This window comes from Passer domesticus, chromosome 10 (assembly GCF_036417665.1).
Source record: "Passer domesticus isolate bPasDom1 chromosome 10, bPasDom1.hap1, whole genome shotgun sequence".
NCBI classification, from domain to species: Eukaryota; Metazoa; Chordata; class Aves; order Passeriformes; family Passeridae; genus Passer; species Passer domesticus.
In genome coordinates, this window is record NC_087483.1 from 20,416,001 (window position 1) to 20,439,974 (window position 23,974).

General features: G+C 36.4%; 1 protein-coding gene across 15 annotated transcripts in view; it reads left to right on the forward strand.

Annotated features, from left to right (window-relative positions):
- ZNF385B (zinc finger protein 385B) overlaps positions 1-23,974 on the forward strand; it is a 155,968-nt gene that overhangs the window by 124,657 nt on the left and 7,337 nt on the right. For all 15 annotated transcript variants that reach the window (XM_064434293.1, XM_064434290.1, XM_064434291.1 and 12 more), the window contains one exon: positions 8,037-8,199. In XM_064434293.1, coding sequence (XP_064290363.1) covers positions 8,037-8,199 — 163 coding nt within the window. The remainder of the gene's footprint in view (positions 1-8,036; positions 8,200-23,974) is intronic.

Here is a 23,974-nt window from a genome sequence, read left to right on the forward strand (position 1 = left end):
CTACCTGAAAGAAGGTTGGAACAAGGTGGGTGTTTGTCCCTTCTCCAGGGTGCAAGTGATAGGATGAGAAAAACTGCTTCAAGTTGGTCCAGGGAAGGCTTAGACTGGCTATTATGAGAGACTGCCTATTAGGAGAAATTTCTTCACCAAAAGGAAGTTGTCAAACGTTGGAACAGACTGCCCAGGGAAGTGGTAGAGTCATCATCCCATGGAGGGTGTGGGATGTGTAGGGACATGTTTTAGGGGTGAACATGGCAGTGCTGTGTTAACATTTGAACTAGCTCTCTGAGGCCCTTTCCAACCCAAAGGATTCTGTGAGTTTTAGGAGTTAGGCACTATACAATACTGCCAGTACTAATCTAATCCCTTTTTCTAACAACCAGGCTTCTCTATATCCAAACTTGAAAATGCACGATGCCGGGCAGTCCATGTGTTATTGTTCTGATTTTTGTTTCGCGGTGTCTTTTTTGTAAACAGATTTTGTCATCTGTTGATCATACCTAAAATAAGTGAAAATGTCTGCTTCCCTCTGCACGCTTTCTGTTTCTTATAGAAAAGTCCTTGGCTGTGGTACAGCCTGGTGGACACTGTCTTGTTCATAGGGTATGATTGGGTTGAAAATAAACTTGATTGTGCACAGTGTGTTGCTGTGTGGGTAATGACTGCAAGTCAGCCCTGATTTTTGGTGTCACCTCAAAAATCAAGAGATGACTCAAAAATCAGGAGGAAACACCTTGAGGCAAATCAGAAAAGCAGATGTATCACTTTGGCATTAAGAGACAATGAAGGTGATCTTGTTGTTGAATGCATTTAAAGCTAATAAAGATGATGTGATGATAGTGTTTATCTTTCTAAAAAGCCAGAAGGCAATTTTTTAAAGTTTCGGCAAGTATTAGCAAAATATGACTTTGCAGAGTTAAATAAATCATTCATGCTGTCAAAAGGATAATAAACAAAATAATCAATAGCATCACATAAAAATGTACAGAACTGTCATTGTCTTCTGTCAAACATTTTACATTTTTCTTATTTATAAGACTATATTGATTCTTTGGGTATGGAGGGTAGTGAAGCAGATAGGAGGTAATTAAAAGCATAAATCTCAGGAACTTGTGAAGGTAATTTTCTGTTTTGTAGACAGAACTGACAAAATGATGAAAGTAGTTAGCTCCAACATGACAGAAATACCGCATGATTATAGGGTACAGGGTTATAACATGATGGAAGTTCTGTTCAAATAACAGCTATTTAATGGAGCTTTTAACTAAGTTTGGTAAGGTACTTTAAATATGAGTTGACTTTTTACGACATGGCTGATATTCACAGCTCCTTGGTTTTTCTATGTTCTTTTCAATAATAATCTGCTTTGCTATTTTGAGCAATTAGGTTTTAGAAATCTGTAAGAATCTGGAATTGAAAACTAATGCATAGCTTTGGTGTAAAAAATGTATGAATATGCCAGGTTTGCAGATTTCTTCAATTACATCTTTTATTAATAACAAATGAGATAAAACTATATTTTTCAACACTACTTCCTAATTTATCATGCAATTTTATTAGAGTTATGATTCTAGTTTAAATTCTTCACAATTTATATACTCAAATAAATGTGCATACTCTTACAGAATGGTTCTAACAGACAAACTAAGTGATCAAACATTTTGTAGACATCTTACTATTAGGAGAGCTTTCTACTTTAGGATCTGCTGTGAATTGAAATAACAATATGTTACAAACATAAATACTTCTCTGCCCCTGTTTTGCAGTTTCCTTCACTACCAGGACCACTGCCATTGTAATCAACTTGATGTATAAAAGTGGGCAGGAACACAGGTGTTGAGAGGTTCTTTCTACATTATAAATTATGACTAATTTAGGACGTATTTAGTTTTTTTAGCTTGAATTTATGTAAAAATTTTTTTGTGCTATGTGGGAAAAAATTCATCTTTTTAAGTACTCCATAACCAAATGGAATTCTGGATTATTATATATCTATTCAGTCTTACAGTTGTTTCCTTTTCCATGGTTGAACTGTTACTGGCAGAGGAGTTTGTTTTTCATTAGAGATTACCAATTGTATCAACATCAAATAAACCAGGATTTGAAATAGAATCATTGAGGGTGGAAAAGACCTGTCAGATAATTAAGTCCAGCCACCACCATGTTCACTACTAAACCGTATCCCCAAGTGCCCCATCCAGGTGGTTTTTGAACAGTTTCAGGGATAGTGACTGCACCACTTCACTGGGCAGCCTGTTAGACTTGCTGTTGAGAGCATTTCCCATCCAGGGTGGAATTCCTACTTTGAGAAAGTGCAGTAGCAAGTGAGAAGAAATAGGAGCTGTGAGCCACCTCTTTCTGTTCCATTTAGTTGTGGCACTCACCCAATATTGCACAGCTCAAGGCACGAACCTGCATTTCCCACATGGATACTTCAGAGTCTCTATTTCTGCATTTTTCCTTCTTTCTGTCCATGTAGATCTACATATATTTAATTGTACATGTTAATTGCCAGACTGGAGGATGTGGTAGCAGATTCAAGCATTCAGATAAATGATGGTACAATTGTCTTATTTTCACAAAGACCTAATGCGGGGCTACTTCAGCTGCCCTTGAATAAACCTGTAAAAAATCCTGGTCTCACACACATATGCACTGAACCTTTAGATTTACTCAAGCCTTTTATCAGGTTAATGTTTCTTTTTGTAGCAATAAATTCAGTTAATTAGCCATTCACATCACCGGTACATTCTAAAACTCAGTCACTTGTGAACTGTCAAAATGAATCATGTGGATTTCAAATACACTGTCAGTCATTGCTCCTGATGAGGAATATTCTGTTATCTTTTGTATTACAGTCTTGCCTGTAGTTCAGAGTTTTCTTAAAGGTAATACTGCTGTCAATGAATCTATATGATCTACTTGTTTCCTGGTTATCTAGATCTTTTCAGTATATGCAGACTTAGAAACATCTTTAACTTTCTACAAAGTAAAGCTACTGAGGTTGTTTAAAGCACTACAATATGCTGATGTCATGCACATTTATTTTCAAAAGCCTGTTTATACGTAGAAGATAATTTAAATTGTTGATTTTTATTAAATGCAGTCTAGTATATAAGGCTATTGTATGTAGTCATACAGTTTAACATCCTGCTTAGATTTCAAACTTAATAATTTATAGTTGCAAGTAGCAATTTTAAACGAAGTATTGCATTTGTATAATTTCTAAGAGTAGAAAAAGCTATCCTTTCTTACAGCCAAGTCATTAATCTTTATGATATACAGGCTTTTTAAAAATTAAAACATTCATAAGGTTTGATTGGTTAGGGGTTTTTAATTGGTACTAAAAGATTGTGGCTAGAACTAAGGTGTATAAATTTTAAGGCGTATAAACTAGAAAAATTATGGGGGAAAATTACATAGTTGTCTGTCAATTATATTAAGTATTTGCAACTTCATTTAAAATACAGCTATTCACTAAGCCATGGTCTTACAAATATGTAGGCATATTTTTTTACGCCATAAAATATGCATGCTACTGATCAAGAAGTAATTCTAGACAGATGTATAAACACTTTTTTGGAATTAGGCCTGTCAGTACAAAGGTATTTTTTACATTCTGGTTCATAATGTCACATTTATAGTCACTTAAAGCTCTTGTTCATTAAACCTTACTAGCCAGTACTTGATGACCTTCTGGGCTGTCTAATAAGTAGGCAGGTTCTTTTTTAAAATGTTGCAATGCATATATATATCAAGCTAGTAGATCACAGTCAGTTTTAGATTCAATTCAAAATTAAATTTTCCTTTCAGTTAAGGAATTCTTTCATATAAATATTTTCTTATTCCACTTTCTCAAAAAGTGTCATCCTAACCTATTAATTTTAAAATTGTAATAATGATAATTCAATGGTGAGGTTTAATACTAGCTATGTAAGTAAGAGATGTAACTTAATATTTTTGAAATTAAAAATAAATATTTAAATAATATTGAGTTGTGGCACAGATAAATTATTTTACTGTAGAATGAATTAATCCCTACAATAAATGCAGCTGTGTACACTGGAATAAAGTAGTAAAGTAGTTGGCAATTAAAATCATTATAGTACATGAGTATAGAAAGATATTTTGAGGTAACAAATTTTTATTTTGTTTTTTCCTATTTTTTAAATTTTCTTAAATATTGTTTTGCTGGCACAAAATTTGCATGAGTTAGTTGTACTTGAAGATGATCAAAAAAGCACCTTCAGTATCCACTGAAAATATTGTATCCCAAAGATATTTATTCTTAAGTTGACCTTATATTTTAGTGGGGGGTTATATTAAAATTGGTGAAGTATCTTTCTTTTATGCACATAAATTTGGAACCCTATGTGTACACAACTTCCTACTGATTACCAGAGCAAATGAAAACAAATTTTCAACTTCTTGCTTTAACTAAAAATGAAAATTGTATACATCATGACTTATTTCAAAGATAAATCTAGTATTTCAGTGATATATAAAGCTCATAGCCTCTGCTCTAGTGTTGTATTGTGTCATGAGCAAGTTTTACCTGAGACTTGGAACGAATATGTTTGCCTTTAATATAGGGTGCTTTTGCAAATATTTTATATAATTAGAGATATTAAGGATCAAGAAATTAATAATCACAATAATTGGTATCAATAATAATCAGAACTTGAGTTCCAATTTCAGATTCCTTCAGCTGCCCTTTTTTCTTTTGCTTGCTATGACTCCAGAAAACTCCAAAGGTTTATGTAACATGGTAATACAGCATTTCAGTTACCAAAAGGCAGCTGAATCAAATGATTATCCCACAGTGCATAAAAAGCAAACTCTGAACTTCAAGTGTATCTCAAAGAACTAGACAACAGTGCTTATGTGGTTGGGAAAGATTGCTTCAATTCTTTAAGGAATGCTTCTCTAACTTCATGCTTGGAAAGAGTATCTGTGTTTCTGTTCACAGAACAGAGATGAGTTGAGAAAGTCTAAAAACCAAAGATTTAACAATATCCAGCCCCTGGAACTGAAACTTGACCAAGTCAATGTAGAAACAAATAACTGACGAAGTGAGTCACTGAAACAACTTTTAAAGGTAGATTTTTGCATCCCCTAACTACTTTAAAATCCAACTTGGAGAATCCCACCTGTTCCCAAAGGAATATGGTCTAGGTTGAGCAGTACAGAAGAAGGATGGCATTTCCAAACCCCTGCTTAGACGGATCACAGCAATACTTTTTGGCCTTATAACATACAGCTATGAATTTGATAGATTATGGTAATTAGAAAGATTAAAAATTAGTCCATTCACTGTGTTTCCGTGAAGCTTTGCTTGTTGTTATGGAAATCTTAATTTTAATTCTGCCTGGGCTTGTTTGTTCTCAACAGGTCTCATGTACACTATATGAGGATTGAATGAAGGGAATCAAAAACTGTAGTAGGTTATTACTGATATTGCAGGCATCATTATTGCAAATATCAGCAGAAAGGCTTATTATCAAGAAATTGACTTACTAAGCCTTTCTCTTGAGTGCATTTATGTCTCTTATGTCATAGCTTTGGCCTCAGGCAGCATATGATCCTATCAACAGCACACATATGCGTGGAGCGCATAGAGTTCAAATATTTAAAGGGACATCATCAACTTGAGGATGCTTGAGTGGACAATCTTGTACTTGCTATTATTAAATTTAAAAGTATTGGACTGGAAAGGGTATACATTCCCCCCAATTTTTGGCTCCGCATTTTTGTACATTGGAATGTGTGAAGAGTTTATCGAATTTTGTTGGTGGAAAACACCCCTTCTGGTGCATCATGACACAGCTGCAAAGCTTAAGAGAAATGGAAAAAGCCCAGCAAAGGTGGACAGAGACAGGATGGGACTCCTGTGCCTCATAAGGCACATTGGCATAGCAGGGCAAAAACAGCACTGTGCTCCTTTGCCCGCATTCAGAACTGGACAGATCCAACCAGAAGTTGACAAGTGTCCCTTTAAGTAGTGCGCATAGTACTAGTGGTATAGCTGGTTAGTTGTTTCTTTGTAATCCTTAAATTGTGTTTGTATGCGTGTTAATATTCCAAAGGTTTTAAAATCAAGAAATATTTTAATAGAAATTGGTGAGTAAACTCTTTGCTGTTTTTATAATAAAGTTTTTAAAAGCCATCTCACTTTCAGAGGAATTCAAGATAAACTAATTTAGCAGCCTTTCTTACGGAATGTTTGCTTACTAAAATCTCCTGTGAAAGGAAAGATGCACCCACAACAACATACACTGTCCTTCTGAGATGGAAAGCACTGTTTCATGGGCTGTAAAATCACTTAAGAAGTTCTGGTGTGTGAGAACTTCACTCCTCTATTTTAGCAACAATACTCCTTCAGTTTAATGGTGCCAGTTACCTGTGTGAGGACTCCAAGATGCTATCTGTTCTCTTGCCCACTCCAGCTGTCTTTACTCTTCACTTCTACTCTACCACGTGATAAAGCTGTTATTACATGCTGTCCCAAGGTGACTGTATTGTAATGCCCATTTCTGCTGGTCTTAAAACAACTTTCCTCATTATGGCAGCACTCTTTATGGAGCTCAAGCATCTTAGATGTTATAGTTGCTCTTTATGAAAAGCATGTGACTCGTTTCATGGCTCGCTTCATTTAACACAGCAAACTAAATAAAGTAGTAGATAATTGATTGACAAGAGAGAATGAATGTGGTTTTGCATGTACACAGTGAAAGTTTACTTGCACTGATGTTTTTATATGCCAGGTACCAAGATGCGCTTAGAAGAAGCATGCTTTCTCTGAGTGTTTTAATTTGAAGTAAACAACAATATTAACTTCTTTGGTTAATATGTAACCTTCAATAGAGGCACCTAGTGGTATGCCTGAAATGATGTTTTAAAATTGTGTTTAGAAATATTAATAATGCAAAGCTATTGATGAATAGTACAATGTCATGAAAACCCACTGGTTTGGATAGGACTTTTTTCTTGCCCATTATTTGGTAAATTAATTTATTAATAAGTCAAGAAAAACACTTAAATTCATTAGCTGAAATTTCCAAGCTTTGGAGTTTGTATTAAGTATGTAGTTCCTTAGTTTTGCTTCTAACAAAGTGGCCTGATTTCTCAAGGCATCCGATTCTATAGAGTCAGGAACAATGAAGGGGACTCAGTATCACTGAAATAAATGGGCAGATATTTGTGTCTAGCTTTAGCTGTGCAACTTCAAAAACACTGACCTAGTTTCTGAGGACAGTTTTAAGGCAAAGGTGAAGTAAACTTTTCAGTACATATTTATGCTGTTCTGTTTGGGCAGATTAAGACAAAATAAATAATAATTATTTTTAAAAGCCCCTCTTCTCCCTGTCCTTCCGATTCCAATTTTCTTAGTATTTAGAAAGTAATATTCAAGGCAATTTATGACGCAATCAAGACTGGCAAGTATTTAGTTTTCTGTTGTACTTGGGTCTACTGAAGTTTACAGGTATGGTGTTTCCTCATTTAAACCCATATTTTTTGATCTAATAGTCAAGTAATATTTTTTCAATTGTCTCAGTTGCTGGTAGTATGAAGGTTTAAGTATTTTATGACATCTGTATTAGATCAAACAAAGGAAAAATGGATTATTTAATCATGTTTCAGCACAGTACATCTTTCTAACTGCAAGTAATAAAGATTTGGGAACACCACATAAAAATTGAGAGCATCTTTCTGAATTGGATGTGTTTACATTTGTATAGTCCTTTAAATCTTTTAAGCACCATAGAAGTAAAGAATTACATTAGGAGTGACAGAGCTTTATATAATCTCGAAGCCTCTTTTTCCAAGTTACTGAAAACATGCTATATTCGTTAAAATCCTGTCATTTGAATATATAAGAAGTCACATCCATGAAAAGTGTTCATATAAAGCTACTAAAAGTTTTTAGGTGGAATAATATGGTGCCTACTATTGAAAGTGTCACTTTTCTGCCTTGCCATCCGTTGTATTATATACAAGTGCAAAAAAGAGTGAGCCTGATTTGTTCTCCTTTGTAGAGCCAGGCCGAGGCCCACTACAAAGGAAGTAAACATGCCAAGAAGGTCAAAGCACTAGAGGCAACGAAAAACAAACCCAAAGCTGGTTCTTCCAAGGACAGCGCAAAGGTTAACACGGGCTGCTCCACCACGCCAGTCACAGCCAGCATCTCTGACAAATCAGGTCAATGAAAACTTTTTGTTCTATACATCCTTTACTTTCTCCTTTTTTTTGTGTGTTTGTATGAGGGAATTTGGTTGCATGATAGTGATTCATGACTTGTCTTTTCTAAACTATTTACTATGCTTTCTTGTACAGAATAGATTTGTTTTGATACTCTCAAATTGCTATTTCATGTCTGTGAAACAACTGATGTCCCTGAAAGTTACAGTATTTTTTTTAAAACCTATGAAATTTACTATTAAAAAGTATGAATGTTCTTATGGCAATAGTGGATGGATGTGGGTGGAGGGTGAATTCTGAGGTTACATATTTAGCTGAAGCACAAGAAACCTTTGTAAGAAATTTTTCCTTTCTGAATAAGACGATCTTGCTCTAATAGGAAAACACACCTACAGGAATGTGAAGCCTTGTGGCCTGGGTATTTCCTGACTTTCACAGCTCGTTAGTGCTTCAACATGATTTTTTTTTTTTTTACCCTCCAGATGAGTAATCTGAGGAAGGTCAGCAACACCAATAGCAGCAGAATTACTTGAGTTTCTGCTCTGTCAGTGTTGTATTACTGAATGAAACAGGAGACTTCCATGAACTTGCTGACAGTGTTATTCAAGAGAAGGCCTCTACTGTGGATTACCCAGCTGTCAGTCCAGTAGACTACTGCTGATAAATTTGCTTCTGCCTAGGGAGTCATTTATTATCCTCTTCACCAGAGCTGATCTTGACTCAGGTGCCATGAGGTGAATAACAGTTTTTTGACATGTGCATAAAAAATGACCCAGAAAAATCCAACTCAAAAAAAGTATCAGTGTCATCCTGCTGTTTTTACAGTGGCTTCAAAATTGTCTGTGGGTCCTTAACAATGATAGTGGGTGCCAAATTTTGGGTTGATTTTCCTAGCAAATCACATTTAGTTTTGAGAGAGATGAGCTGAGTTCAAGTAGCATCTTCAGGTAAACAAGACATGCTACTATAAAACAGTAGCAATTTGACATTGATCTAAATATAATGTAGGCTATTGAACAGAAAGATTTAAAATATGTAGTAAATATTTTGCGATCTGTATTGAAAACAGCTTTGTTTAAGATAGGTTACTGATCCAGGTGTACATGGTGAGAACTCAGACAACAGCCAAAGTAAAATATCAATTAAGACTTTAGAGGACTTAACATATTAATTAATCTGTGGTAACATAATTTTATGGCGACCTCCCTCTCCAATGCCAAATGTTGAGGTTCATATAGCAAAGGTTTAATCATCCTTTTCAAACTCCATCTTTTTCTTCCAGAAACCATCTGGACCTGTTTTGTGTTTCCTTTGCCTATTTCAGACTATGAGGTCTGAATTGAATTATTTTCTTTCCTCTGCAATGTATCCAAAAATCTACATTCAGTTTTTGATAAAGTAATACAACCTGTCAAGAGGGAAACCTGCTCTTTTTTTTCCTGTTTTGACAGTGTGTTATGCTATTAATTACTCTGTACAAATTAGACAGATTACCATCTGTGTCTTTTGGATTACACCACTGCAACTGTTTCTACATTAAAAATAATTCCCACTGGCAATTTAGTTGAACACTTTCTTCCCATCAGGAGAACAGTGGGATTCTGTGTGGGAGAGTAAGCTCCTCACAGCCTCTTACCGCTGTACAGGAGACTGAGGATGGGATGTTTGGGAGGAAAAAACCTGAACTTGAAGCAAATTTTCAGTATTTGTATGGAAAGCTCATCACAGAGATGGGGAACCACTTGAAGATCAGGGCTTTTATCAGACTTGGAGCAAGCCATAGTTTTGTTCATCTGCAGTTTCCCTTACAGATATTATTGTCTATCTATTCTTTCACATGTGTTTATCTCCTTAATGTAAAGCTTAAAAACCTAAACTAAAGCAGTCACTAAGTTGCCATTGAGTAGTGTTTTGGACTTTTTTTTTGGGGGGGGGGGGGGGGGGGGGTGGGTGGGTTGGGTTTTTTTGGTTGGTGGGCTTTGTTTTGTTTTGTGTGGTTTTTTGTTTGGTTGTTTTTTCTGCTTTGGAGCAAAAAATTTACTTATGCCACTTTTTCTGAATCTTTTAACACAGCTTTCGTTGTCTGAGAAATCTGCTAGCACTAGATATTAACGTTTTGAAATATTTTAATTTTCCTTACAAAACTTTCCTTAGTGTCTCTAATACTAAGAATTTCAGTTAATGTGTATATGTGTGTTCTTTTTTTATCCTGATTTTTGGAGGAAATGAAACTTATGGTCAAATAATCTATTCCTATACTTGTTCTTTTCTGACTGCATCTTCACAATTTTGATTATATTGCCTAATGTGCAGAAACAAAAAAAAAAAGGACATAGAGATTTTAATCCTATAAATCCTATAAATAAGTTCTATAAATCCTATAAATTTGATGAAAATTGGCTCCTAGGTAGAAGAGAAGGTAATTATTTATGCTCTATCCTGAAAGATGCTACCACATGTTTTGCTTGACCTCCTGAATGACTGGAGACTCAGCATTCAGTATGGAACAGTTGAAAGTGTGTATGTGTGCTGTAGGTCTGAAAAAATTGCTTTAGAAGTACATAAACTAAATGAAATCAAGGAAGGAAGAGAATTAAATTCCACCACTTGGGAAGCTGTTGTTTAGCCATTGTACTTTGGAGAGTTCCTGAGAGATGTTCATCAAGTAGTAAATAATTTCTGATATCCTTTTCTAGTGTATGGAAGAGTAGAAAGAGAAGCTAAATGGACAAGACCGATATAAGTTCTTGTGATATTTTTTATCTGCTGTAGTTCTACAGGTATTGGTGCAGAAAGGGTAGGGAGCATTACAGTAAACTGATAATCTGCAATTATTCCCTTACATAGGTCTGCTAATAAAGGAGCACAACAGGCATGAGTAACACCCCTTCTGATGTGCTGTCATTTTGAATGAGATAATGATGAATGATTTGGAGCTCTCCAGACAGAACAGTTGTTAAATATTGAACTAAAATGTCAGGTTAAGTTTTCTATACAGCCATGTGTTCTTTGAGTCAGACATAGCATGAAGTCCAAAACACTTGTCAGACGTCACCACTATAGTACTAATAGGAAAAATTATTTCACTGTTAGCTCATCTAGTGATGAATCTATCAAAGGCAAAACACAAATTCATCCAGCCCTTATTTTTCAAAACCTATGATGCAGTGGTCTCTCTACAGTTGCTCCTTTCAGCTTGAGAAATGTGGCTGCTGGTAGAGATAAAAAAGTTAAATTAATCTTTAAGGTTTTTTGGATATTTCCAGAAGAACATGGGCTCCTGTAGGCAAAAGTGGCCTCAGCCAAATGGAAAAGTGTACTGTGGTCTGAGCATGACATTGTGAGAGAGTTCTTCCCTGCTATTGTTTTAGTATGGTGTGACTTGGAAATGGCATTTGTAGATTAATCATCAGCAAACATTTAATGATAAAGCCACAGTGCAGGAACGGTGCAGGTGGCTGCACCCTAAGTGGATATCAATGGGTTTAACTCAGCAAGTTTGCACTCTGTTTGTTATGTGGTCTCATTGTCTAAGCTCACAACTCCTTGCTGTTCAGAAAACTTATTTATTAATATTTGTAAATACCACCACCCTGCCCCATTCACTCTGCAGGCAGGAAAAACATCACAGATGGTGTGACAAAGCTGTTGCTCTCCTACTATAGCTAGGCCATCTCTGCTTGTCCTGACTGGTGTTTGCAGATTGGAGGTGGCCATAGGAGACGTATCCATAACGTGTCTCCCACAGTTTCTCAAACCACACAGGAAAAGTCCAGTAATGGCTATATAACAGTTTTATATGCTAGAAAATCACTGCTGTGAGCCTGCAAGCTTTTTCACAGCTGCTTTGAGATGTGGTTACAGAAGAGCTGTGTTAATAGCACTGGAAGCTGCTCCTGCTGGGGTGGGTTGATCCTGGCTGGATGCCAGGTGCCCACCAAAATCACTCTGCCACTCCCACCCTCAGCTGAGCAGGGGAGAGAAAATATAGCAAAAAGCTCATGAGTCAAGTTCTGTCAAACATCAGGGAAACTTCTGACAGTTTCTCACAGAAGCCACCTCTGTAGCCCTCCCACTACCAAATCCATACAAACTCAGTATAGAGTAAGATTCCCTTCCCTCCCAGTGGAAGCCCAGGGTTTCCAAAATGGCTACACAGAAGGATACAAATATGTACGGCATTGCTTTAGGAAAAGGCAGGGGTAATAACCAGTACACAACATAGTTTAGAATATTTGAAGAGTGGTTTAAATGTAGCTCTAAGAATGCAATAGAAGATGGTGTCTGTGACCCAGGTCAGCATAGTCTAGATGCTTACAGTGATGAATCCTTCAGGAATGCATATGATAATTACTGGATTGAAATGTCACTGTTTACTTATCAAGTAAAGAGGAATTCTTTGATCCTACTTCTAAATCAAAATAAATAGTTCAAAATGAAGCATACAAATGATGTGGTATCAACTTCTTTGCATTTTGCTTTGATATGAAAATTGCAAAGTAAATGCAACTGTTTTAAACTACTCAAGAGTCAAAATCATATTTCAGATTATAAAAGATAATAATTTTTGGCCTTTGATCATTCTCTGTATGTTCTATTGGCTTTATGCCCATTTGTGAAATGATAGGTACGGGTATTTCAGGTTCAGTCTTCATTGCAGAAGACTCTGTTACTTGGGAATTAGTAGGTAGAGATAAACCCTTTGGATTCTCTATGAAACCCCATTTTCAGCTGGCAGGAATATGATAATTAATTGTCCCATTAGACAGGATTGGCAACTCCAAGCTATATCAGACTTAGAAAAGTTGACCTTGTGGTCTTGCATGTGAGTTTTAGTTCATCAAAGGGTGTCTGTGAAATGCTTTGACAACAAAACTGACTGTTTTTATTCCTAAAGTAGTGTGCAGCATGTTGAATCACATTTACTCAGGAAGCTTATGATGGGTTGGATTTTTCCAGTGTCCCCATTGCCAGTGGTGTGTATTCATCAACTACCAATGAGGTGAAATGTCCCAATGCGGGGCTCAGTTTGTATTTCACAAGTCCACCATCAGGACACTCCCTTACTCTAACTTTGTTTGTTATGTGATCTCATTGTCTAATGAGATCACATTGTCTAGGCAGTCATTGCTTGTTTTAAAAATCTTTCTGCCAGGGCTCAAATTCTAAACCTTTACATATGCAGCTCTTTACTTGGACTAATGCAAAAAATGATACCAGATCTCATAGCAAAATTCCTTTTCACCTCAACGTTTGTTTCCATTTATCCCCTTGTTTTGCGCATATTTTAAAGGAGTGGCTTGTTTACATAGCTCAAGGAAACTGTTTCTTATCTGATCGTTTAGAAGTAGCTAGGAGCCAGAGACATAAAACCTCCCCAGCTGAACTGTGGTGTATCTGTCCTGGGAAATTCAAGTTAATTTGTCACACAGATACCATTATAAGAATCTCAAAGCCACAGTGTTTCTAATTATTCTTGTAATTTTGTGTAATGCACCAAAGACCTCTAAACAGATTGTGACAAAGTTGATTTTTGAGGGCGGGGCAGGGATAGGAAGAGGCTCTAAGAGAGGAACAAGACAACGATGTGTTTGACTTGCTGTCTTCCAGAGTGTCACTGTGGCCTATTTAGAGGTTCTGCCTTATGCCCTTCAAAGATGCTGGTGCTTATGTCTGGCCTCCTTCAAAGCTGATGAGCCTCATCAGTTCTTCACATTTATGCTGACATAAAGAGTTCTGCTGAAGCTATACTCCATAAAATAACTATGCATCTGTGTTTATGTGGATTCAGATAGTGCCTGCTAAGCACAGGCATATTCCTGTTAGATAAAGGTATTAGTTTACGGTCAGCTAAGTAGTAAATTCAATCTCATTCAGCCACCAAGGAGAGGCATTTCAAGGGCATTTTTCCATTACATCCTCTGAGGTAAGCTTTGTTCCTTTTTGATTCAGCCATTTGAAGATCCTTCTACATTGCCATCTGTTGAATCTCTATCCCCAAAACAGAGATAATAGCACAGTATAGAATTCTCTGCTTGACCACAGTGTTTTTATAATTGATAATATAAAATATTATTAATAAATGCTCATAAATTCCTCACAGTTACACTGTTGCAAGAACCATATGTGTACTTACATCCATGGTACATGCAATGCTAGTATTTTATTTAATAGTAAATAGCTTTCTGGCAGATAGTTTCAGCAGCTCTTTCAGGAAGTTGCAGTTTGGTTTGTGCTCTTAGGATGAAAGATGAGCCAAAAGAAAAATTAGCAAGTCAAAGTCTGTGAACAGGAAATCATTATAATAGGTTGAGATCTTTAAACATTTTCTTCCCTGCCAGCCTTACTGTTCATACTTTTCAAAAGTGGATATTCAAACCTCATCTTCCTATGTGTGTCTAAATCTGAATGGTAAACCAGTCATACTGTGTATTTTGCTGTTGATAAGCTCCTGGGAAATCTTTGGTCTGTCTATAATGCTAGCACATTTCAAATTCTGCACCTCAACTGAAAAGTGATTATAGGTGCCATTAACTGAAAAACAAGCTCTGCAGCTGACACATGTACATTGATGAGCTGTTGCAATTCTTGTTCAAACTGGAAAAGGCAAAAATTTTCTCTCTTCAGTTATTGTAGCAATCAGAAATATATGCAACCAGAATTTTCCTTGGAAGGAATGATAAGGTTTTGCTTTTCCTGCTGTAAAATAAGCATAAGCTTTGGATCAAAAATATATTGTAAGATGAAATAAGACTCTTTTGAATATTCTGCTCTGTGCCTGAGCATACATGTCCTGTATCATTAAAGCTAAATACTTCTAGTAATTCTACTTACTCAAGTTCTAAAAACATGAATTTCAAAGCGTTTTTTTACCAGCATTCTTAAAACGATACAAAGCTTTTCTTTCTTTGAGAAGTAGAGGTAGGCATTTGGCCCAGCAAAATTGACTCTCCTACTGTTGCTGGACGATGGGAGCAGGGCCAGGGATGCTATCAGCTTCTGGGATTTTTTTTTTTAGCTAAATGTATGTGGTCATTTAAAGAATCCTTTCGTATACATTGAATCTTTCAGTACCTTATTTATACTGTAAAATCAGGCATCTCTATCTCTTGGCTGTTCTGTTAATGATTAAATATAGAATTGCCCATTGAGTATCCCAAAAGGATGTTCTTAATAGGATGATGGTGATAAAGGAATGATAGTAAGGTGAGTATGAAATAACAATATAACTTGATAAAAAGATACCTGCTGGTTCTTTTGGGTTTTTTAACAATCCTGGGAGAAATAATTTCAATTGTGTTTAATACTTTCACAACACTTACTGAAGCAACATATTCCTAAGGAAATAAGACAGTTCTTCTGATACCAGATATGTATTTTTCACTGGTACCAGAGAATAAATAACAGTTATTCATACAATTGGTAGTTGAATAAAGTTTTTTCTGTGTTCAGTTGTGTGAAGTTAAAGGCTGTGTTGAAGCTGTAGAATTTAAGTTTTCTCCTTTTCTCTGAGCCCTTGAATGAGTTTTATGTCCAAATATAAAAGAATAGGCAGGACCAATGCTGCTTCAGTGGTGAAGGGGGAATTATACTTCATTCTCTGTAGTAGAAAAATTATTTATGCAAACATTAGGCTACTCATTATTTCCTTATTACTTGTTTTCAAGGAGAGTGTTGGTTAGACAAGTTATATCTGAAATGCAATTTATTTGTCAAATCTTGAGGGCATGACTGAATGCTCACAGTCCTCAGGCAAACCTGCTACAGAAGTGGGTGAGAATGCACAATTACAGATGTCATTTAACTGAAATGGAGACAAGTGTTTCATAGCTGAATTTAACTGCAGTTCTGCCTGGGCAAGTACCGAGTGAGTAGTTCAGACACAGGCCCACGACAATTTACTTGCAGAGTGTGTCAGTTCTCCTTGATTCTTTTATTTAGATGCTCATAAATTTCATATTAAGTTCTAAAGCACTTCAGCATCTGAGCATAGAGTTTTAAGATTTTTCTTTTGCACAAGCAGCAAGTGAAATATGTTGCTAGTAATATATTTCAGATTCATAAATGGTGGAGCCAATGCTATTTTTACAGCTGAGATGATGAACTGAGACTAAGCAGAAGTGAAGGATCTCTGGGTAAAATACTATATGTTTTTTATAATCTTTGGAAGTTATTTTTCTAAGTGTTTCTACATTATTAAAAAGTTTAAAAGACAGTGCAATACCATAAGTTTACATTCCAGGACATCAGAAATAGATGTAGCAGGATTTGGAATGGGAGTGTAAAATATTTTCAAAATAATAGATGTCTGGTGTCAGAAAAAGATAAGTTTATAGCTAGCAAAAACATTTGCTTTCACCAATATATTTTGTAATAGCAAATCTTATACTGTATTTCAAGCTTTACTCACACTGCATTAAAATTTTCCAACTCACAGTTTTTCCTATTCCAGCCCAAACAGACTGGCATAGCTCAGAAAAGATGAAAGTAAATATGCCTGGCTATAAAGTAACAGAACCCTGGAAGACTGAGCTTTTGGATGATCTCAGTTTATGGATACTCTTTAAATTAGCATTCACACTTCTAAATGTGGTTTAGATCCACCTTGTTTTCAGTTGTAGTGCTATTGATATTTCTGATTTTTATGAATAAACTTCTAGTGATAGTTTTCCCAGCCTGTCAACATGTCACTGAGATATTGTACTCCGGGAAATTGCTCTGTATTGGTGTTTGTCAACAAGCTGATTTTCTCCAGAAGTAACAGATCTAAAAACTAGAGGAGGAGGAAGCCAGGAATTGTAATAACCTCTTTTCAAATTAGGAAAAGAGAAGTCTGATACAATGTGCATTCTGTAAAATATCATTAAAGATCAGCAGGTGACAGAGGCACAATGCAAATGGCCTTATGTGAGTGTTCAAAGTTTGTTTTCTCCAGAAGTATTACATACACACCTGTATTTTGAATAACAGTACAAAATCAACCCTTCTTATTACTGTAGGTTTTGCACTGAGAAATTGCATTGTGTTGAAGTATTAAGTAAGAGGCTTTTGAAATGCCCTTTGTTGATACATAACAATTTTGCAGTTATTTTACTCTATGTTTTATATGTATGTTCCAATGTATCTTTTCTTTCCCCTTCCCCTGCTGGTGAGTGCATACAGATTTTTCTTGATCTTGTCTGTAAAACAGATCAGCCAACATAAACCATTCCCTGAGAATCTCCAAATGTGTAAATAATTGATTAAAAATCATAGGCAATACAGCAGGATCACCTCTGACAACCCAGTAATTAAAGCAGCAGGAGCTTTCAGTTCAGGAATGTGTACAAATAGGTACAGGAATAGATTTTGCAGGGCAAGGTTTTACACTTGTAGAGCTACACGTGCTTCTGAATAATTTCTAATTCTCATCAGTCCACTTTCATAAAAATTAAACCCAACCAAAATTGCAAGAGCAAACCTTTTTTAACATTACATCTTTATTCGGATCAGCACAAATATTTCACACTCTGAAGAAAATGCAGGTTCCCTTGTAAGAGCCTTTGGTATGCCAAATCAGAAATAAAGTATCTAAGAAATTGTCAGCATTACTGCCGTAACATAGCCATGCAAGTGACACTTCTGAAGTAAAAAAAGATAGTTGGGTTCATCCTGTTGGAGAGTACTGATGCAGTTAATCAAATAATCATTCTAGCTACTAAGTTCACCTAATATTGCACAGACATCCAGACATTTCCTGATGTACCTTCAGTATCTTGAGAAAATATGTTGCAGCTTATTTGAGGGCACATTTGTGTTTGAGAGGAAAAGCTTTATATTTATAACTTCAATTTTTTTTTTCATCTTTTATAGAGACAAAATTTGTTCTCTTCAGCATGTGCCAGACTGATCCATTGCATTATGTAAAACTTAGCTCTTTTTCATACATGCCTGAAGTACAAGAAAACACATTTTACAAAAACAAAATGCAATCAAAGGGTTAATAGATACACTGTGCTGTCTGATTTGCATGTAGGTTTGCAGTGGAATTTTTCTAGAACAGAGCCCTACGGGTTTTTCAGCCTCATTTCTCAGTAGACTGCACAACTGGTGAGAAAGTAGGTATTTTCTCTGACAGCCATTAGAGTCTCATTATTCAGCAAATGTGCAGATAGAACAAAAAATATTGTGAAATACCTTATCCAAGTTTGCTAACTCCATCTTAATGAGTGTGAAGAAATAATCTAATGCACTTTGTTGTTTGTTTTGTTGGGAGGTTTTGTGCGTGGTGCTGAGATGCAGGAACAGAGTACTTAGAAATCTGTAAATGTGAGTACTAGTAGCTTAATTGCTGTCCTGCTATTGTCTTTATGGCATATATTACTCAAATATATGCCATAAAGACAATAGACAATATTGCCATAAAGACAATAGATATAATAGATATAATACTCCATCATAAGAAAAACAATTAATTGTGTGTGTGTACTTTATTCCTCTATAGTGCTGTGAACCAGAACAAAATGCTTTCTGTGAAGTACAGTGTTTTGAAACCTGCTTTTCTTACTGGAGCTATTGTCTGACTTTCTATTCAATAACTTTTCTGCTAATACACTGAAAGAGGCCCTTTTCATCCTGGTAATTCAGTCTCTGATGATCTCCTCCCTTCAAATCTTATTTCAGGCCAAGGAGATGTACAGCAGCTCTTGTTTCTAATATAATTATCTGTGGGTGTTCTTGTTCTATTCCCAGGACTGTGTTCTAGGGTAGACCCTGATGTTTGGTTAGACAGTCCTACAAGTACAGTGTGACTAAATCAGTTTCCTCACCTTGATTTTATTATGTTACAGTTTCTTAACGCCTCCCTTAATTACATTCAGCCAGGCTTGTTATCTTTGACCATGATCTCTCTACTTTAATGGTTTTTGGTTTTAATGCTGCAAATTTTGTTACAATATTTCTATTGCTATTTTGTTACAATATTGCTATTGACTTTTCTCTCGCCAGATTTATGTCCTTCACTTTCAAAGCTCTCCGTACCTTTGTATGTCTTTTGTAATACAATTTCAAATGTTGTCTTGCACCTGACACACAAAGCCATTTGAAAACAGCTTCTGATACAGCTTCCTGCTTTGTCTGGACCTATTTGTGAAGACTTCCCTGCAATCAGCTGCTAAACTTACTTCTTTCATTCTCACCTTTAAAAATTCCTCTTATTCTGTGATGGACTGAAAAGCAGGAAAACGCTTGTGAGAAATTTGGCTGCCACAATGGTGCCTGTGTCAGTGACTGGTTGTCGTGTCTGTCTGTGGTTTCACACCGTCTGCAGTGGTCATCTCTGCCCTTCAACTGAGCATTTTGTCTGGGGAACAACTTCTGCGTGCAGACAGCTTAGAACAGAGAGGTCAGCTGGTGACTATTGAGTAACTATTGGAGTAACTCTCCTCTCTTGTTGTATGTCAGTGGACATACTTTGTGAAGTGTGGGAAAAAAATGTAATTAAATTTGTCACTTTTTGGATTTATTTCCCATGTGCCAAGCATTTAGCGTGTCAAATTTAAACTGAGAATTTTGTTTTTCAACAGACAAATTTTTACTTTTCGTTTATGGATAGCTTTACTGATAAGCTTTTCAGCAAAATTGCTTGCATTGTCTACTAGTGTAATTAATGCAACTGATTTTACCTTTTCTATGCCGTTGTTTGGGGCAAGAACGTTTAATACTCTGACAATGTAATGGATTTCCTTCTCCCTTTCTGTAATCACTATATGCTTCAAAAGTTGTTTAATGCAGCCCAGTATACACAGGCATATATGGAGCTGTTGAAATTACAGGGAGAACCTGGTAGTCTGTTTTGCTCAGTGCAGCTTTTCCACTATGGGAGATACATTTGCTTTCCCTCAAACTCTCTCTTAGTCTCCAAAATCAACACTTCAAACTAATACCAGCTCCCTGTAGCACAACTGATGTGAACACAAGATTATCACAAGCCAATCTTTGCACCACACTTTCAGTATCCCAAAAATATAATATTAACATTTACTTTCAGAAATCACTTTTGATTTTAGTTACCATAGGAAGTGGCATAGTCAGAAATCAGTTGAAAATGTACAGGATCACCAAGCAGTCCTTTTTTTAAAAGGTTGTTCTTTCAGCAGTGATGTGGTATTGAAAGGCACCACCATAAACAAGGCTGATTGAACCAAAGGCTTTGCCCCTAATTGCGCATCAGTTGTGTTCACTGCCTTTATGGCCCTGATAACCATGACTGAGTTGCACAGCAAAAAAATTATGTGACTGGTTTAGGCTGGAAATTGCACTGCATATTGCATGGCTCTTTCCTTCATGTTTTTCAAGAAGAAAAGAAGCATATGTTTTTTACTATTTTCTTACCTTTACAAAAGAGAATAATAAACATTTTACTGCCAAAAGTAATTTTTCATTATGATCTCTTCTAACTTGGCAATGTGCACTATTGTGCAAGCAGGAAATATGAAATTATTATATAAATATATAATAAAATATATAAAATATATATCAAAACAATAAATATAAAATCAGATTTCTATACCTAGGATGGCAAATGAGTAAACCTCACAAAAGAACTTCAGTGCAGGGTTGTAGAGCAGCAGTGGCCACTTTGCAGTGTCTGTGCTGCCCTTTTGCTGTCAGTACTTAGTGCACAGCGGCTGTTCAGTGCCTACAGCTGGGGGATGCAGTGAAGGACGTGGCACAAGGGAAGGTGTGAAGCTGAAGCTGCGCAGTGGGTGGCTGTAAGCAGGGCATGGTCTGTTCCCAGTGGAGAGCCAACTGCATCACAGTCAGTTCTGGGCAGCTGTTCTCAGTGCCAGCATCCTTTTCTCTCTGTGTGCCCAGCCTTCAGCGCAGGCTGGGCACAATGTTCCTGGTGGGGAAGAGAAGCAGGCAAGTGCAAAGTTAAACTTTTTTATTACATGCAGACACACACAAAACATGTCTTTTCAGTAATTGAAACATTGTTCTGTTACTGTCTAAGCAAGAGTGAATTTGTTTATTTATTACATACAGCAGAAAATTTGACAGTTTGAAAATGTGACAATTTTGTAAGGGATGTTGGGATCATAGCAAAACTTCTTAGCATATGGATTGGAAAGGGTTCTTGCAAGTGTGTCACATCATCAGTGCCTTGGATATTTTAATTCTGACTGCTATTTGAACAATCTGTTGTGGAACAGAACTTTATTGTAAAGATGTTTTATGTATCATCAGTGATAAAAACTGGGTAGGTAGGCATGCTGAAGGGCGTAATTCGCAATGAATATTTTGATACTGAAAACACTTTATTAGATTTCTAAATCTATACATGAGTTTTAAATTAACATTTTTATTTTTATCAAGAACGTACATTCTGAATTAAGGATCTGAATATTAAGTTACTCTTTTTTGTTGTTGTTATTGAAAATAGCATGTATGACTTCATCATCAAGTCCATATAAACTTTCTTTCTAGTGTGCACCAAAGCATCACTAACTCAAAAAGAAATAAATGCCATTAATGGGTAGGACCTATTCTCCACACCACAGCAACTGCAGTGAGAGTGGCATGACCTGCCAAGGTCAGTGAGTCACTCCAGCTGTCGAGGTGAAGCAGTAAAACCTGTAGGTTTGAACCTGGGAGGTGTTGCCCTGCAGTGTCCTGACTTTGGTACTCAAAATGAGGCAGTACTGATCAGATAAATGAGTCTTGAATTTTAACGTGGCGCTGACACAAGCATGAGTCAAACAAGCAGAAATATGTGAAAACAACTTCAAAGCAGAATTAAAACAATGTAATGGATGAGAAAAGCATTGATACTACCAAGCCCAAAGCAATACTTAATGAGCTTGCTTTAGTTATTTTCCCTGGGCTCTATTTCAGAATAAATCCAGGCTTCAGTAAGAACCTGAATCATCAATTTACTTTTCTGGAATTTAAGACACATGAAATATGGCTTTTCTGCATGGAAAGTGAACATAGGGAAACAGTACAAATTAGATTTTGTTGCACTTGAGTTTTGGTGTGAGCATTTCAACCTGACCCTGGTGCAGATTGAATCACAAATACTCCCCTCAGGCAGTAGTGGTCTCATGCTTCCAGCTGTGCTCTGCTAAGCTTCGCAGCAGAACCTGGTGTGCCCATGGTCCAGGCAGGATGGACTCACTCCTCTCACTCTTGCACTTATTTGGGCTCTGCCTGGCTCTATTGGTCTTGAGCCAGGTGGAGTTTAGAGCAAATCTGAGCCTATGCTGAATAATACCTTCAGAAATGGCAAGAGAAATGCAATCCTACAGCTCCATCTCACAAGTCACATCTATTTTATAAGGTGGTGATAGTTGGGAAGTATGGGTATGCATGCAGCCATTGACAGTTACATTTTCATATTCCTGCATGCAGATGTTGTTAGCTCTGGGCTGTAAGTACAAATAAGAGAGTAGTTGTCTTTGTGCTTTGTATAGACATGCAATTTGCATTTCCTGTGCTTTGCACTGTTGAATAGTTGGCATTTCTGTCTCAAGCATAAAACTGTAAGTAATGGTGTTTTGAATTATGTGGATTGAAACAGTAAGCTGTTATCAAAAGCCCATTTGGAGAAGTGCAATTTTCTGATTTTAGAAGCCAGGAAAATGCAGTTCTGGGCTGACTGCAATGACAAATACACACTTAGCTCCGTGTACTTTCTGTGGGAGTTCAACTGTATAATAACCTTACAATGATGATCTTTGAAGATGTTCTGCATTAAACATTTAGAATGGTGGAAGGAAACATTAATTCATAGAGGGGTGTATGTCTCTCCTTATACATTCCCATCGATGAAGAGCTTATTTGTGTCAGGAAGCTTTCCAAATGATGGAATTATTATGTGAGCTGAGGTTCTTTCCAAAAGCTGCGATATTGGCAGAATTGAGCCCAGCTGCATGCTGGTAACTTCTCTCTGGTTTTGTAGAAGTTTTCTTGTTAGTGTGTATACTCCAGAATTGTTGGAATATGAGTAGTGAAAACACTAAATCTGGGGAGTATCATAAAATCAACATACTGCATCAGCTGTTGACCAGCTAAGTGAGGAGAAGTGGGAAATGAAATCTATAATTTTTTCAATCATCTGTTAAATTCAGCATTGGAAAACCATCACTGTGATGGTAATTGCTGGCCCATGTAAAATGGATTTTCTTCCATATCTTGGGATCTTACTCCACAGACACTTAATGGCAAAACAAGTAAAGTCTGCTCCCTCTTGTTGTGAGGGAGATCAGTGCATGCAGGGGCTGTGGGCTGGAGGGTAAGCACTCTGCTTGTTGCACAGGGGTGATGATTGCTGTCTCCAGGTGGTGTTTCAAAAGCACCAAATTTTTATCCTTGCATTAAAAAAAAAACAACTGGGGAACAACATTAAAAAACCCCAAAGCCAAACTAGAAGTGTAGTTAGTTAACATACAGCCTGCAGTTATGTAGGTGTATTTTTCCTTTAAGGCTTGAAATGCAAAATACTGTGGAAACTTCCTTTATTCCATTTTGGTTCACATGTATCCTGGTGTTACGCCTTTTGCAGTTTGACATAATATTACATAGAAAAAAACCGAACAACAACAACAATTCTATTTTCCAGTAATGTAAATTTGCAAATGACAACTGCTCAGTGTGTTTCATTTGTAGATGTTAGCACCTCTGAGAATTTTCCATATTGAAAACTCTATAATTTAGAATGTTAGCAAATGCTATTTATTGAAACTGTATTTTATGAAGACTCATAAGTCATATAAAGTATTCTAGATTTTTGCAG